At 38.7% G+C, this 19,005-nt stretch overlaps 1 protein-coding gene across 1 annotated transcript in view; it reads right to left on the reverse strand.

Moving 5' to 3' along the window:
* Window positions 1-19,005, reverse strand: part of CHIC2 (cysteine-rich hydrophobic domain 2) — a 34,752-nt gene that overhangs the window by 4,868 nt on the left and 10,879 nt on the right. The window contains exons 2-3 of the mRNA XM_009885028.1: window positions 10,785-10,839; window positions 10,486-10,641 (exon numbers count right to left, since the gene is read on the reverse strand). Coding sequence (XP_009883330.1) covers window positions 10,486-10,641; window positions 10,785-10,839 — 211 coding nt within the window. The remainder of the gene's footprint in view (window positions 1-10,485; window positions 10,642-10,784; window positions 10,840-19,005) is intronic.

Raw genomic sequence — 19,005 nt, forward strand, 5'->3', positions numbered from 1 at the left:
CTAACTGCTTTCAGCCCTCCGTAAATCTGTACTAGGTCTTTAGCACAATGCAACTTCCAATTTAAAAAGCACTGAATGTCTCGTCAATGACTTTGTGAAGAAAAAAGAACAAGGAGCAGACATAAAAATTCCAATAGTTGTTTAAGCATTAAAGTTCATTTGCATCACAGCAAACCTGAAAAGGGCTGACCTCTCAAACCGCCTCTCAGGTCTATGAAGTTGTAGCCTTGACAAGCTCACATTGACAGAGCTCATTGACTCTGAAAGGCTACTCTATCAATGGTGAAAAATGGCAATAGGTTCTACTCTGAGCAGGCATCTGCCTGCCCACCCGCTGCTAAACCAATGGCAAAACTGATTCAAAACCTGAATCTACCTTGTAATCTTCCTTTCCAGGACCTTTTAATAATAGATTAAGATCACTATACAATTTAATTTCATTGTTTGCCCCGAAGAGTGTGAAAAACATCCAAGCTTTTCAAATTCCAATAAAATTACATGTATATTACAATACATACACATAAATAAGAAATTGATAGGTAGTTATGTACTATTAATTGGTTTATTTCAATAAGAAGCCAGTTTGAAGTTATTTGACTAGCGTGAGATGAAAACACATGCAGCCTCGAGACCACGATTATTTATGTTCCCAGAGCCTTAAATACAATCCTTCCTGGAGTATAATTTGGGATAGTCATAGCTCCCAAATCACACCATATTATTAATATAGAAGTGTTAAGGAAAATTAGACTGTAAAATATTTCTGCAAACCTCAGAGCCTGGAATAAAAAGAAATGAATTAAACAGCATCACACAATTCACTATAGTAAGTTTTCTTCCTACTTGACAGGTGAAAAAAAGCACTTGCACGTGCAGCTTAATTAATCACTGCTCTTGACATCTCAATGATTTACAGTGAGGAGCAGGTGAGGATATACAAAACCAGAAAGGAACACTTGATTTGAGTGTAGCATTTCCAGCACACTAGGATGACAAGCTTATATATTCTATCAATGGTGTACAGAAAAACCCATACAGCAAATTATTTGTTAGCCCCAACAAAAGCACAAATTAAGTGGAAGAGAGACTTGCTTATTAGGAAGATTTAATACTATCCAGCTTTTAAAATTTTTTTTCTTAAAAAAACCCAATCCAATATTCGAGCAAAGCTAAAACTGCAATTCAAGTACACTTTTTAGCATACCAATGATAAGAAAGTATGCTTTGTAACATACTCCGTGAAAAAAGCAGTCTTTAATGTTATCCACAGAATTTTGTGAAATAGACCTCTTCAATCAACTACCTAGATGCAACGTTTAATGAAACATTCCTGCAAAATAACCGATTCTTTCAAGATATTCATGTTTGACAGTGTCTTTTCAAAAAATCAGACTACCAAAAAAGCCCAACTCTATATTTTCACCAATGCTTATTGCTCCCAATTTTCCCCTTAAGCATGGAAGAAAAAACATAGGAAGCATGAACTTTTCACGCAGAAACAAGGCAGTATTGATTACAAATTGTGTGTTACTACCTGAATTACTGCAAGATCTTTCTGTTACATCTTTGCACTGTCTGGTGAAGTTAGCTTACAATTCCAGTTCAGGACTGGGAGACTGTGCAGCCACAGGGCCCCCTCTTGCAGTGCAAAACCTGGAACACGCACACTATGCTAAACCGTACTGGTGAACGGACCAAAGCCCCCTCAAGTCCTGCTGTACATCAGTGAATGGCTGGTACAATATTTAACAAAAGGATCTTACATGACTCCCAAAATGGTGCTAATTTGAGTACCTTCCCTTGTCTTTATTTAAGCAGGGAAACAACATGGACAGTAGCAACACCATCCTCCACTATCAATTTTATTCATAGTTGTCTGGGAACAACAGAAGAATCTCCCGCTACATTTGGTCTTTGACTTCTCATCTGAAAACTCCAAAACATATGTAAATATAGTGCAACATTAGCCCAATAATAGCACGTGAAGATTTTCAAATTACTTCATATAAAACAATCACAATCAACTATTAATGATTTTGAAAATTGCTGTGAAAATATACACTGTATGCTCAAATTTCAAAATACAAGACGACCAATTTAAGCATATTTGTTGATTCTTGTATGTATCAATTTGTAGCATACCCCATGGAAAAAAGGCCAAGGATCTTATCAGAGGTCTGAACTACACCGTTTCACTTAAAGAGAGAAATGATGGAAGCAGGAATTCCCGTTCATTCTCCAAACAAATATATACCTAACTAAATTACTTGGGTATAAACTTTTTAGTTATCAGCACAAACAATGAAATACAAAGTTAGAAGATAACCAAGTCATACAACTGCATGCTCACTTTCAACATGCCTGAACATGCCCCAAGCCAACTTTGAGGCCCATATTGGTGGCATGAAAACGCCAAAGCTGTACTCAGAACACGTGTTAACTGTATCACAGGTATCTATCTGTGCTGAGAAAGGCCCCGTCTTGAACACTGTATCACAAATAAACCCTTTAGAAACTGTAAATTGGTAAGATTACCATCTTACTGAGGAATTCGTTCTCTGTGAGAGCCAAAGATGACCAAGGTGAAACCCGAGATGATTTCAGATCCTGACATCCTGGAATACCTGCTTCAGCACTTACAGTAGATTGAAAAGGCGTCTGTTTGACTACATAGGTCTATCTTGCACCATCTTCCCTATTAGTAGCCAGGATATTTCTTACTAGAGTCTATTGTAAGGGCGCTCATCCCAGAAGCCACTGCAGCACCCACGCAAGGAAGTGAGTGAAACCCATACTAGATGGATTGAAGAATACCTGGAAATAAATGTAGCATTCTGGTGCTTTTCATATGATCTTGAAATAACTTCCTTGTCCAACAGGATTACTATTGCTGCATCTTGTCATACTTTACAGATGATTCTGGGCAGTAGGTGAGCCTAGACCAAAGCACAGCTCAAAGCTCCTGATCAGGCAGAGAGAAATATAATCACCAGAATTCTGGAGCAGAAGAACCGACAGCATCAAGCTGATCTCAGGAAACTTCACACTCTAAAAGACAGCCCTGAGGATATTGTCCCATATCCACACATGATCCATAAACTGACCTAATTTGTACAGGTCTCAACCCTGGGTTGGTACATCAGAGAGATTAATTCAAAACTTAATGAATCAAACCAGATCAACTACTTTCTGCAAAGGTCTCTTCCACCTCATTGTCTGCTGATATAAAGAGAAGAGCAACATTATTTGACATTATTGCATGTAACAGTTTTTAATATCTAAGCCAAAGACCATTCCTCAGAGACTCTGGTCACCTTGATTCTCAAACTCCTTGACCGTTTAAGAAAGTACTAAAGCCATGAAATCTGTGGAGAATGGAGAAGGTGGACAGAAACATACACCCCGAGTATATTATCAAGGAATACAATGGAGAACATCTTGCAGTATTATCACCAACGTATTAACTGATAGAAACATGCAGCAGAGAGATATTATCAAGCGAAGTTCCTAAAAGCTGATTACAAAAGCCTTATATAAATTTCCTCTCAAATACAGACAATCCAAAAGACTGAAGATGGTAACGCCACCAGATATTTTAGCTGTTGTCTAAGAGCTAAGTCACCAAATAAGTGTAGCTAGCTACTTGCCGCAATGAGATGACAGCAACTAGAGCCAACCATTGTGGAAACTTCATACGATGGAGAAGCCTTGTAGAAGAAAATGTCTTGAACTTGGTAAAATTAACACACTTCCCTTGAGAGGGCTAACGGAGATGTGGAAAACACATTTCACAGGCAGACAGATGTTGAACTGATCCATGAAGCATCGGGGTTATAACTAATGTTGTTACTTGAATTTGTAAATAAAAATTTTTTACTCTTTTATTCTAGGATTAAATTCTAGCTGATTCTCTGTCATTATAAGGAAACAAAAACCATGAAGGTCTGTTTCCTCCAAACAAATTATTCAAATCTGACCATGACAATCTCAGCAGGAGGTGGATGCTTTAAAGACATTCTCACAGAAAAGGCCACAGAAAATGAACATGTAAAATGGAATTGACCGTAACAGGGATGAAAATAGGATTGAAACTCCACCAAATAATTCATCTGGTGTCATCCACTGTGGGAAATTATAAACTGACTGTGGATGAAAATTCCACCTCCATCTTCTCTTTTAAAGTTATAGAAATGTTAATTCGGGTCTCCGTCATTTATTTCCAAAATATCCAGCTATGGAACATCGTTCAAGACCAGTGCAGGTGGAGAAACGAAAGAATCTCAGGTTACATCTCTATTAGGAAATGAAACTGTGCCCAGAAACATTCCCATTCACTTGAAGCCAGCTGGCAAGGAACAGCTTACATCTATATCAGTAAGTTTTCATAACCTCCGAAGCACTCATAGCGCCTGGAGTGTTCTGATAATGCCTAGGAATTGTTACAGAACACAGACCCAGAGCCTGCCATGGACCTCTCTAAGAGTACAATTACAATGCGCCAAGTCCTAGGAGCACTCCCAGGTTTAATTTATTGGAATGTAAGAAGCCTTTGACTCCTGCTGTTAGGAGTCTCTAAGGGCAGGAGCCAAGAATGGAAGAGGAGCTACATGGCCAGGAAGACTGAAAGGCAGCACGACTTAACAAAGTAACTCTAGAAGGCCCTGTAAAATCCAACGCTTCACTAGCGTGCACGCTGAAGAGAATGATCCCTCTGAAAGGGACACCCTCTACAGTGCCTTGCCCATCTAGGATTGAACCAGAAAATTACAGAATCCCAAGCAGGTTGATCCTGTAGCTACTTAACCAATTTAGAAAAAATAGATCTGGCTACTTCAAAAATGTTTTTTACCATCACCATCATCATTATTGTTCCAAATTCAGCAATTTATTCCCAAATTCAGCAAAAATAACTTTTATGGGGCACAAAATGAAAAGTAACCAGTCACTTTCCACTTCACGTGTATGTCTGGTATGGTACAAGACTTATGAACTCCTTCAACCTTCTCTTTTGTAGCAGAGCTGTCCCCCTCAATCTCCCAACTGTTTTGTCAGCAGTCATGTTTCTTGAACTACCTTTTTTTTTTTTGTTAAATAACAAGTTATTTTATTTATATATATAGTGCTTGAGTTACTGAGAGCGCTTGCTCTGCTTATGCAGAAAATTACACTTTACCCTGGTTTGTTTAATAAAGTGAAAAAGTGAATACATCTCAGAGCAAGACTACTTTGAAAAAAGCAAGAGAAGAGGCACAGAAGTGTAACTACCTCACACTTGCCAGCAGCCCATTCTAGTTTTGTATTTGTTTCACAGCAATACAGTCTAGCAAGTTATTGTTCAGTGAAGTGCTTTCCACTTATTTTAATTTTATCATATGTATTTCAGATAATTTTGCATTCTAATTCTTTCCGCAGTGTTTACGTATGCTCCCTATTTGGTATCATCTACAAGTTGCTAAAGATTAAATCGTAAAAATGACCCTTCCTAACCTGATTTCAAAATCTGAAAGCTGGCCAGACCACGTTTAGCATGCTCTTTCAAAACAGCTCTATGTGAATTTTGACTAGCTCAAACTTATTTCTTCAGAAACATATCAAACAGGACATGAAAAGCAATACAAAAAGCAATATTAAAAGAAAACCACTGCATCATCTATGGCTCCCCCTATATACCTTAGCCATCACAATGTAAAAGGTGCTAATATACAGAAATGTTAATCCTTCATGTATTATTTTGATTAATATAAGAATGTCAGATATCATTCTAATTACAAGTGCAATTAAATTTTAAGTAGCATTTAGAATATTCACTGTAGAAACCAAAGATATATGCTGCATTTAAGATTAATATAAAATCTATTATTAGGAATACATGAAATTACAAATTTAACTTTAGATTACCTATTTTTGAAATACTAAAGGATCTGCATTTGACTTATAAAGAAACAAACTAATATTTTGTGATTTACTTATATTTGTAAGTATTCTCCATGCTCACCTTATTGCCTTGCACACCCCAAGTAGGTTTGCAACATGGCAGAACTTTCTGCTCCCACACCTCATTATGCACCAACTCACTACTCTACCCTTTAGGAAAACACATGAAAACACAATAAACCTTTAGAGGATGATCTGAAGGAAATAAAATCTGATTTCAGAGATAGACAAAAAAAAAGTAATAATCACAGAGCTATACACACGATGATTTCACATTTATAGTGTTCTATAAGCTTTGCCACGTTAAGTTCAGTATGTGACTCTTCTGACCAAAGTGATAGTGAACAATTTTTTAAGGAAAAATATACCAGGTCTGAATCTTCCAATTCTTTTAAAGTTTTAATTTCATAGCTAATACTAAAAGAAGAGATTAATTTAAAGACCTCTGAATATATTTGAAGACAATGGTCAAGAATGTATATCTGGTACACAGAATCTCTACTTTTAAAGTTTTACTAAGCTGACTGGAGCCAATATAGAGATCACATGTGTTCTGGTTAGGACAAGCATAATAAATACATTACAACTTTAAAGATTCTTCCAAACTGAACTACAATGTAAACTGTCACAACGGAGACTTCAAAAACAAGGCATCTTCAGCCATTGCCTTGAGGAACTGCTTGGAAAAGCATTATGTCATTTGAGTATCTCCAGTGCCAAGTCCCTGGCAGATATGTATTTTTCTCCTCTGCCTATTTCCTTGAGTTTTGAAAATAACTGTAATGCATTCATAGCTTCAATAAACTGAACTAGTGTATGTTAACATCAGTATCACCCACTGACAAGAAAGACTGCTGTATTTAAGAAAATTCATTCCAGCTCCTCCACCACATATTCAGTTTAATCAATACTTTGGAAGTTGTAATTAGCTTACGTTTATACAGCACCCTGAAAATGTAAACTGCTATGTAAGTGACAACTAATGACAAGGCTTAAGCAGCATTCATCAGCTTTGTGTGAATTCATAAACAAACAAGTAGCTCTTGAAAGTATTAAGTACAGATCGCTCTTAAATATCTCATTCTATTCATTTTAAGAGATTGCCCATGAACCTTCTGAAACATGCAATTTACATGCACAATACCAGCTTTTAAGAAATCTAGGGGTACTGCAATTCTATCATAGCTTTCTTTGTTACCATTTCTGTTGAAATTATTTATCTTATTTACACAGCATTTAGTTAATACTGAAAATGAGTGTCAATTCATTTGAAAAAGTGGCTTCAAATGGGCACCTCAGCCTGTAGTGCTTTTTGAATTATAATTCACTATGTTGTTCTTTTTATTTAAAGAACAATAACTTAAAGACTTAATGTTCATTTGTACAATCTGGAACTTGTCCCAGAAATGATGGTACAATCTATGAGTAAAACTGCTGAAGATCATTGACGATCTAGATCTGCAAACGAGGGACTCTTTCCTGTAATTTTCTTGCAGCTTTTATTCATTAAAATCGAATCAAGACCACATAAAAGGAGAGAGGCAATAAGATATTGAATCAAATTAAACATTTATTCTACTGGTGAAGAGTAGCAGGCTTTTTCTCAAATACCTCAATGCAAAAGAAGAAAGGAAACAATACTGTACAAAGACTTCCAAAACTAGCACTGAACAAAGCATTGAAAAGAAAAACACAGCGAAGGGAAAACTTTCATTGCATGGAAATGCATTAAAGTGATACAATTAACAATTAAGCTTACAAATGCCTGTGACTTAATAAATTCCTAGTTTGAAGCACCTGCTGGTTTGAATCAAACCCATAACTTATTTTTCACTGCACAAAATAAGCATATATTCCCGCTGTCCACAAACTTTCCATAATTGTCTGTAACTTCAAAAATCACGTTTACACGTTGTCATGGTTTAGGCCAAATCAGCTACTGGGGACGTGGGGGACCCGGGGGACCCCAGATGGGACCGACAGATGCTCCCCTCTACCCCTCTTCAAATCACACATGTGATAACATTCTGCTAGAATTTTAAGAGTGAATGAAAAGCAGTAAAAATACAGAATACAGAGAAAAAAAATAAGAGAAATATTGTAACTTCACACACTCTGAAGCTGCAGTATTCATTTTGTCTGCATGAGCCTTAAAAAACATTTACCTGAAAAAGATCTACAAAGTATACCAGCAATTTAAGAGCATGGTAGATTGATTCAGCCTCATTAAAACAGGTATTTCTTAATAGATCATTTGAGACACATTACTCTTCTGTATTAAAAGTAAGCAATTGTATAGTTGAAACTGTCATTTCATTTAATAAAATCCTTAACTTGAGAAATACTCCCACTTCTTAGCTCGCTGTATAGGCAATTCAACAACAGAAACTTGTCAGTCCTCTGCTTCAGTAGAAAAGGGCAAAGATCAAGGCTGGTATATTTTTATTGTGTGATTAAAACATGTTCTACAGAAATTTCAGTTCTACATGGGAGCACTCCCATCCTGCTTTCACAAATCAAACTCTCCAATTATATGGTCTTGGGAGTCTTTTGTGATCACTGCAGCAAAGGATGTAACACAGGCCACTTCCAAGTAACTTTCCTTTCACTAGGAATCACTTAGGACAGGGCTGAATTAGCAAAGCTCTCTGGGCAACACTTCCCAGACAAGCACAGGTACTGTACAATATGTAACCTTTTATTTATTGTCCATTTGTTGTAACTGTTTTACATTATGAGCATCAGTGGGAAAGAATCCATTGTATCTAAAAGTTGAAGGGAAGAAACAGGCACACATCATCCTGAATCTCTGTTTCCTCAAGAAGTGAATCCTGGCTGTTGTGACTATACCTATGGCTGCAGTCTGGCCAGTGAAAGGAGATCTGAAGAAGTCAAAGCACGGAAGATCACTTGGATCAACTCAACCCTCTTCCAAGACACAGTAAAGTCAGAGACGAGCAGTAAAAGAGTTCAAATGTAAGTGATTACTTCACACTGAATCCATTAGTCTGCCTTGTATCAGCAAATCTGTGGCACTAGCAGCATCAGCCCCTACCATGTTACATCCTGCTATCATTTCCTGCTACAACAGCACATTACATGAGAAAAATGGGTCAAACTAAAGAGCACCAGAAGCTTTCTCCTTTAGAAGTTAAACATGGACATTGGCAGAAGTTAAACGGACATTGGTAATGCAAGTTTTCCTTGTGTTTGTAACGAACAGAGCTAGGCCTAGAAAGGTAACGGTGATCTTCTCTGCAAGCTAGCTAAGTCACCAACTTATAATTTGCTGACTGCTTCAACAGATGATGTCTTCTAACAGACTTTCAGGATATGGATATACAATCATGCTACAGGACACTTACTAGTTTGTGACCGCTTAAAGACAGAAAACCTAGGGTTTGATTTAATTCACACTGACACCAACATTTTATTTTTTTTTCCTCCACAGACCTCAAAGTTACCGGGAGGCTTTTCTACCTTGTTTTGTATACAATTAAAACTAGCCTTAAGTAATTTCTCAAAGGGACTAAGCATTAAGATCTTAAGACAGAAAGTTAGATGATACCAAAATGCATACAGGTTGGGTTGTTGGTTTTTTGTTTTTTTTTTTATGATCGCTGTTCAAACTATAAATATTTTTTCTTAGAATGCCTTGATTTACTGAACCTGTAAAATGAGGACTTTGATAAAAGAAATCATGACAATGTTCAGTGTACTGAATTGTACACAATTTGTAGCATTAAGAGGTATCACACGAGGGAGAATATACACAAGCCTAGCCATGAAATGGAATGATGAACAGTACTAAAAGAGGAGAGGACGGGGAGGCACGGAGACTTCTTGCAAAGTAGTGAAATAGGACAAGCCAAAGACAACTTTTACACACATGAAAACAGAAGAGAGAGGAGGGAAGCCTAATTAACTGCACTGAGGAAAAGGAAGTGAAAAACAGGCACGTGCAATAAGCTTCTGTTGTGAACAAAACACTAAGTGCAAAGTTTACACAGACAAAACACTACTTTTAGTTCTTAATGTAAAAAAACCCAACAACCTTACTCATCTACAGCTTGGAAGGAAAATCCAAAAAGAAAAATTAATTATTATCTTTTAAAACCTGCCTTTTTAAACAAAAACATACGGCTATTTGGGCTGCAGTGTAAATCAAAAGCTCCTCAAAACAAACTGCCACTCAGTCACTGCCAAATTTTAATAATCCCAAACAGCATCACAGAGAAGATACAGCTATTAAAAAAGTATGTTGACAGTTACTTCACTAATAATAAGTGTTATACAGCACATGGTTCTAGCAGAGACATTCGGCTATACCACCGCTCATTGAGTTATAAACTCAAAGTTCTGACTGGTGTCTGTTGTAACTTTAACTAGTATGACAGACAATATATATCAAAATGCATGAAATCAAACTGATTTGAATAAGTTCTAGCACACAGTTTTTGAAGGTAGGGGAGGAAAAAAAAAAAAAAAAAAGAGAACAAACCCAGTACAACTCAACAACTCAACTACCAAAATATGAAGAGTTCAACTTACTCTTTTACTGAGGCAGATAACTGGCCACATACTACAACCTAAAGTGCAGCAGCAGCAAAGGCATCCGCATAGTAGCCATCGTACATTAACTGGAAGGTTCTTCTTAAGACAACTGTTCACTCTACTGATGCTGGCTTTAAATTCTTCGGGTGCAACCTACAAGGGGAAAAAAAAAATCCAAAACTAACTAGTACCACAGCAGTGTGATTTAATACTCTTACAGTGGACTACACCTGGAATTGTTGCTTTTGTAATAAAATCTTCTCTCTGATTCCAAATTCCTATACACAGATACTCACCTTTCCAGTTAAAGAGGAAGGAAATTCTGCTTCAAATTTGTTGCTTAGTCCAAACCTGCATAAACAAAATGATACCAGAATTATAAACAACCCAAATCCATGTCTCAACTTACAAGCATCTCATCACGCTCTCAGAGTTCATATCAGAAAGGCATTAATTTCAGGAAAAAATAGTTGCTCTTAACAGTAATTCCTAAAATTATCGTAACAGACAAAAATACATCACTGTACACAGTTTGAAATCCACCCTGCTCATAGGCTCTTCTTCAATTTCTGCTGATACTATTGACTCTTCCCCAAACTCAGCAAAATCTTTACAAGCAATAGCGGCAAGTGTGAAAAGTGAAGAGAAGTATTTAAAGGGGAGAGAGGAAGTAAGTTAATGCCACAGTTTGAATTACCATCACCCCCTTCCTCCACCAGTACAGATCTATTTTGAAGAAAAGCTCACGCAGTGCTATTCCACTCAGGCCATGCTAAATAGCTGTTCTAAGCATAATCAATACCAGCTTGTTTATTCAGAAAAAAAGTACACTAGTAAGTTTCAGAACACAAAATGCTACCTAACAATTTAAATGCTAATTAATTTAAAAGAAACATACCAATTGCAAATGTAAGGCTATGAAGAACTTTGAAATGTGCTGCAGTTACTGACAGTTCTGGGTTTCAGAAGATCTAAAGATTAGAAGAGTTTTGCCTTGTCTATTAAAAAAAAAAATAAATTGTTTTCTGTCTTACAGTTGGCTGTCTGGGTTTAGGAATGGATGAACCTCTAAGAAAATTTGGATATTTTCTGGCATCCAGTCTGGGCAATAACTTCTAATAGGGACTATACAGCCTAACAAAGCCATTAATAATGACTGGCTACTGATTTGGTAAACAGCGGTTAGTTTAAATTTTCATTTGTCATTAATAACCTGGTGAATATAAACCAAAGCAGTCTTACTATCAAATACTACAAACACGACAAATCAGAAATTAAACTGCTCAAGACTTGAATATTGGCAGCAAAATCTAACACACAGAGCTCAGTTGTGTGCAGAAAAGCTTACCTGAGCCTTGATAGTTGAAGAATTTAAAAGACAAAACTTACTTTGACAGTATGTTTATTAAGCAGCTAAGCATTTCTCAGGGTTGGTTTATTTTTTCTTACTGAACTGAATGATCTGCATGCCAACAAAGAACTTTCTCCTAGTAATCAAATGGGCAGTTAAGTACTGTACCAATGGTGAGCCACTGCCGAAAGACCTCACAAAACCCAATGGACAAAAGGTGGCAGATGAGCTTCTGTGTAGATAAATAAAAGGTGCTGAATCTTGGGAAAGCTGAACTATGCTTATGTGATACTCAACTACAGTTTGGCAACTACAGCTCATGAGAGAGATCTTTTATCACCACTCATGATTCTCTTAAACATCAGCTCAACGCAAGCAGCAGCCGCCAGAAATAGCAATAAAACGCTGGGCACTACTAGGAAGGTGATTAAGAACAAACACAGAGGGCATCGTTTTCATTCTCCATAAAACCCTCATATATCCACACGCCAAGCACCGGGTGCGGTTCTGGCACCCACATTTCATGGAGGACTTGGAGGAAAGAGAAGGAGAGAGGGAAGACTAATATAATTAAGGGACTAAAGCAGCTGCCTTAAGAAACTAACAAGGCTGACACCAACTTGGCAAAGGCGGCTGAGGGGGTATATGATCAAAGTGCAAAGATTCAGGAAGGCAGTGGGTAAGGTGAATGATTAACTGCTGATCACCAGAGCCCACAACAGAGGGCACTCACTGAAACTAGTAAGAGATCAGTTTAAAACATACAAGAAAGCACTTCTTTAAGCTGCAAGTTACACGCTTCTGGGTTTGTTTCCACTTGAGGTTAGTAGCACAGACTGTGCCAACAAATTTGAAGAAACATTGCACCCATTTTTAAAAACGGTAGAAAGGAGGACCCTGGGAACTAATGACCTGTCAGCCTCGCCTCAGTGCCTGGCAAGGTCATGGAAGATCATTCCTAGAAGCTATGCTAGGGCACATGGAGGACAAGAGGCGATTCGAGACAGCCAGCATGGCTTCACCTGGGGCAAGTTCTGCCTGACCAACCTGGTGACTTTCTATGATGGAGTGACTACATCAGTGGACAAGGGAAGAGCTACAGATGTCATCTATCTGGACTTCTGTAAGGCTTTTGACACTGTCCCCCACAACATCCTTCTCTCTAAATTGGAGAGAAAAGAATTTGATGGGTGGACTGTTTGCTGGATGAGGAATTGGTTGGATGGTCTCATCCAGAGGGTAGTGGTCAACGGCTCAATGTCCAGATGGAGACTGGTGACAACTGGTGTCCCTCAGGGGTCTGTATTGGGACCGGTACTGTTCAATATCTTCATCAATGACAAAAACAGTGGGATCAAGTGGTGCACCCTCAGCAAGTCTGCAGACAACACCGAGCTGAGTGGTGCGGTTGACAGGCCTGAGGGACAGGATGCCATCCAGACGGACCTGGACAATCTTGAGAAGTGGACCCATGTGAACCTCATGAGGTTAAACAAGGCCAGGTCCTGCACCTGGGTTGGGGCAACCCCTGGTATCAATACAGGCTGGGAGATGAAAGGATTGAGAGCAGCCTTGCCGAGAAGGACTTGGGGGTAGTGGAGGATGAAAAGCTGGACACGAACTGATGATGTGCGCTCACAGCCCAGAAGGCCAACCATATCCTGGGCTGCATCAAAAGAAGTGTGGCCAGCAGGTTGAGGGAGGTGATTCTACCATTCTATTCCACTCCGTTGAGACCCCACCTGGAGTACTGTGTCCAGCTCTGGGGCCCCCAACATAAGAAGGACATGGACCTGTTGGAGCAGGTCCAGAGGAGAGTCACAAAATTCTAACAGAATTGCACAAGTTCCCTGACAAACAGACACTAAAGGAAAGACAATGTTGTAACACACATCACCTTGCACAACTGCAGATGCCAGAGAGTACAAGGAGAATGGACACCAGGAAGAGCTAGATTTCCATGCAACTGATAAGTAGCAATGTCTATCGCCACAGTTTGCAACAGGACACTGGGCTAGACAGTTTATGAATCTGACACTGTGGGTGATTTTTACATACGGTCTCAAGGAAAAGTAAACAAGTCATCTCCCTGTCATTGACTGCAGGCAGTAGAATCATAGAAGCATAGAATGATTTGTGTTCAAAGGGAATGCCCCTGTCATGGGCAGGGACATCTTCCACAAGATCAGGTTGCTCAGTGCCCTTTCCAACCATACCACACTTCCAATAATGGGGCATCCACAACTTCTCTTGGGCAACCTGTTCCAGTGTCTCACCACCCTCACCATAAAAAATTTCTTCCTTGTATCCACTCTATATCTCCTCTCTTTCCGTTTAAAATCATTGTCCCTTGTCCTGTCACGACAGGCCCTAGTAAAAAGTCATTCTCCATCTTTCTTATAAGCCACATCCATATATTGAAAGGCTGCAATAAGGTCTCCCCATAGACCTTACTTACACATAAGTTACCTAGTGTATTTGCAATTAGAATAGTAGCTCTGCAACTCCTACAAATCCTTCAAAACTGGCAAAGAAACAAATGAAAATTGTTAACCAAAGAAATATATGGCAAGTTTATGAGTTCAATACAGAACAAAGAAAAGCCATAATTATTGGAAACATATTTCTACCGCTGAAAACCCTGGTGAATACTCCATGACAGGAGGACCATCCACCTTTCCCCAAAAATCCTGAGTGAAACCAAGTGCTGAGGCAAAAGTTACATAAATGTCAGAAAGAAGTGTCATGCCCTGTCAGTTAAGCTACTTAAAATTGCCAGTAGGCTGAAGTGAGAATCAAAGCCTGAAAAAAAATCCCTTGGATCCGTATACATTTCATAAGCAGTCAAGCCTGGAGAAGGACTCCAAGCTCAATATACACAGCTGCTATCAGAAGTCTCAAAAATAAAAGGTAACGCCACTTCACTATATAATTAATTCATCAAATCAACACCAGAGACAGATGTCTAAGAGAGACATCTCTTCAGAGAGAAAAAAAGATTTACTATGAATAATGGAATTAAATATAAATTTGAGCAATAAGTGAGTGACCAACTACAAGAATAATTCAGTCCAAAGCAGGTCTTGTTGCAAGAACTAAAATGAAGCTGAGGCGCAGACCAAGAGATGAGACAGAATTTCAGCTGTCCCTCTACCCAGAATACTAAGTCCTTTACTCTGAGGTATCAGCAGGTAAGGCAAAGGCAGAAGGAGGTCTCCCTGCTCTCAGTTAAGTCACAGAAAGATGTAATGCTCAGTCTCATGTTGAAGGTTGGCTGGGAAATCAGCAGGACAGAAACAAGGCTCTTTTTGTGAATGCATGATCCAAAAGTTTTCAAGCGTTGACAGCTTCAAACACAAGCAAATATTCATGGAGATCGCAAAAGCCATGCCTGATAAAGACAACTCCACTGGCAAAGCTCTAGAGGTATCTGAATTTACAAACACGCTGAGGCAGAGTGAGGCACAGAAACTTCTGACCAATAAAGTTACACTTTGGTGAAGTTATAAGCAAATGAAGCAGACTCCGTACTCAAGGCTTCTGGCAATGTTTAATACATGGTGGGGTAGCAAAACTGACACATCAAAGCTAACTCAACCAGCTACCAACATCATTCTGAGTTTTCCATATTACACTTTCATCAGCACACACAGGTAGTAAAAAAGGGTGACTTCATACATTAAAAGCTTTGGTAAGTAATTATGTGATCTCAGTATTATTGCTCTTGACTGCATGCTGCAACGTGGAAATTAAAAGATTAGAAACTCCACAGAACACTACTATGTGTTCACTGTAAAGACACAACTGCTCTGACAAAAAAAGCAGCAAGAAGTATCTTAAAATCAAACACTGGAAATCAGTATTTTGGAGATGCATTTCCTCAGACCGCTGTCGTCATATAGCACTAAGATTTCTTTTGTACAATACTTCATCTTCAGTGACACGTACTCTTCTTTGCTCGCTCTATGCCTTCCCCATTCCACATCATGTCTTCAACAGATCCATGCTCCCCTCATGCATGAGTACTTCCCTTAACTTTCCTGGAACATGAAAAAGTGTTTCTTGTGCATGACTCTGCTTGAAAAGCTTCAGCTGAGTTCCTACCCTTGTGAAATTGTGAGAGGTGGAAACTTCAAAGTATAGAAGTTTACAGTATAGGGGACAGCCAACCTGCAATCTTTTCTCAATCTGCAGCTCAGATCTTCCCAAAACCTAAGATTGACACACACTATCCTCTTCCTTTTTGTTCTCTCTTATGGGGACACAAAATCATTTTTAAATTGCTCTCAGCCGGACTCTTTAGTTCCACATGTTCACAACCCTTACAAAATAAATATATATTCCACAAAACTTAACACTCTCCATCCATAATTCTTACAAAGCCCTGTTTTCACTCGTATGTCCTTGATACAGAGTAAGGCTCAAAAACACATAAGCAGACTTAAATTAATACTTTAAAAAAACTGAACCAGGTGAAAATATGTTTTGTGAGGGTTTTTTTCCCTCTAGTTATCTTGCATCAACACATAACGCACTAAGATGACAAACAGCACAGAAAGAAGTTCAGTAGCATATCACAACAGCTCTCCATCATTCAGGCATTGCAAAAGACTAATAAATCCAGTATTACTAGCTAATACAATCTGACATATATATAAGGCACATATGTCTCAACTGGTCAAGGAACAGAAAAGCACAGGAAAACAGCCACTGAGAAATACAATCAGACAACCTATCACAAATATTCTCTTCACAAGTTCAAACTCATCATGTATCCCCCTTTCTGCCCTAATATGATATTAGGAATGAATATGAAATACTTTGAACTTTCAATTCAGTTTTAAGTAAAGCTCTGTATTTTCTCAGCTTTCAAGTTTCTTGCCATTAGAAGAGATCACCTCGAGTAATCAGAGACCACGTCAAATATTATTCCTGACTACCAGACTCTGCTGGTGTGAAAACAGTTTAACTGAATATTAAAAAAAAAAAAAAAAAAAAAAAAGGAGTTTTACAATTTTGTGCAGCATGCTCCAAACAGTGAGTATGAGAAGATAACTCTTAGTGCTAAACAAATGCCCTACACCCTGGAAAGGCAAGGCCTTAGTATGTTCTTAGTATGTTTTATTTAGGTAATATTTACCTGCTTTCCTTTAATCACTTTTAACTACACTGCTTAGAAAGGACTCTCAAACAGTTCCACTGTCTGTTGGATGAAATCAAGTAATAGTAAATGCCTTTCTGACATTAATCTGTAGTCATGGAAATGACATATTTGAAACTCAACATTATGACTCCTATGTAAGATCAGAGAGGATATGACAATAGACTATGAAAAAAAAGAGCTTCTGTTTAAATACACACACAGCAGAAGCAGTCAGCAACTCTTTAAACTGCAGAGCCAGGGAGAGATCAATCCAGCATTTGTTTAACTGCTAACAATTTTTGTCAGACCTTCAAAATGCATAGATCCTTTTATACCAGACAAGAGGCAAATTCATTATATAAATAGGGCTTGATCTATTCCTTAAATCCACCAAATGAATATTCTGACAGTGATCTAACTTTTAACAGTAACCTTCTTGATCAATGACCAAAAAAAAGTTACAGGCTGCACAAAGGTAAAAGTGGTTGATACTATTTAATGAACTGTTCACACCTGGTGTAATAAAAAAAGCAAATGAAGATCAGTTGCCTAATTTTGGAGGTACATGTCCATATTTCATTGCCCATCCAAAAACTAATGAACAAATATTTTCAGGAAGATCTTAAAGTAGTAATGAGCCTAGTGACCATTAATGAACAATTAATGAGGCAACCATCCTTCTTCAACCACAACGCCCTTACTAGTCACAGACACACTACGCAAACTTCCTCATGATTCCACTAACGGGCCTTGATCTTGTCTTGCCCAACTTACCTCCCAGTACTGGAGAAGAAACCAGTGTTTGCCTCCAATTCAGTTCTTTATACTTTTGCATTTGCCAATATGAAAACTATCTAATTGTCATTTTGATATGCTTACCAGAAACAGGCTAAGGCTACCAGTTTATTTTCAGAGAAGTCATTGGACGGTAACAACTTTTGTTCACAATAAACAGTGTCATATGCTGAACACTTCTGCTACACGCATCTGGTCCTTTACAGGGCCTCCTGAGTCTCTTGCCCGTCCATGTCCTTCCAACCTTCTCTCAGTCTATCGTATCTTACTTCCCATTTTTAACCAGACAGCAAACTGCACTGTCTGGTTGTTAGTATGACTTAACGTCAAGCAATTATTAAAGCAGTAATGCACCAAAGTGCCACATAATTACTCCAAATTTAGCCCCGCATTTCTGGATAGGTCAGTATCTGAAAAATAGTAAAGTTCATGGGACTCACATAATGGTAGAGGTTGGAAGGGACCTTCAGAGATCGTTTAGTCCAACCCCCCTGCCAAAGCAAGGGGAGCAACAGACCCCAATACTGACAACTTTTATGCTTCTATTGCAAGACTAATCCTGCTGAAAAAAAAAAAAAAAGTTTGCACTGCTGCGTTTTGTCTCCAGCCTCTGAAACTGTACATCATAACCGACAACCACTACACTCCAGTAGAGTGAGCCTGACAGAACTGACTGAAGGAAAGATACCCTCATCTGTTACGTTATTGAGAAGTACTACACTAAATCAGTCACTGCTAGATTGTCAGAGACACCAGACATCCACAAAACAAAACTCACAGTCACTCCCGTGTTGAACACAGTGAAACAACACGTACCGATCACAACGTAGCATGATTTTACACCTATCTATCTGACTCATAGACGCCTTTTCCTTCTTAAAACCCCTCAGAGCTACATTAGCAACCACACATTAAATGGAAGTGGGCATCAGATACATAAACAACCCTCAGCAATAGTCCAGCCGGTCATGTGCTGGCACATACTGTTACCCACAGGAACCAGGCACCTTACTTCCTGACAGCTCATCCCTTTGCACAAATACTTTACATTCCTCTGCCAGTCACAGCCCCGCTCAGCCTCATTTCCTCACCGCCTCCTTACAGGTTTGCACCCGCTGGCGAGTCCCAGGCGGCAACCCGCTCCCCGGCGGGGCCCAGGACAGCCCTCTCGCCGGGAGAAGGGGCTGGGGGAAGCACTACCGGCCCGCACCTCCCCTCGCCCACCTCC

The sequence above is a fragment of the Charadrius vociferus genome, unplaced genomic scaffold (assembly GCF_000708025.1).
Source record: "Charadrius vociferus isolate BGI_N301 unplaced genomic scaffold, ASM70802v2 scaffold134, whole genome shotgun sequence".
Classification (NCBI taxonomy): Eukaryota; Metazoa; Chordata; class Aves; order Charadriiformes; family Charadriidae; genus Charadrius; species Charadrius vociferus.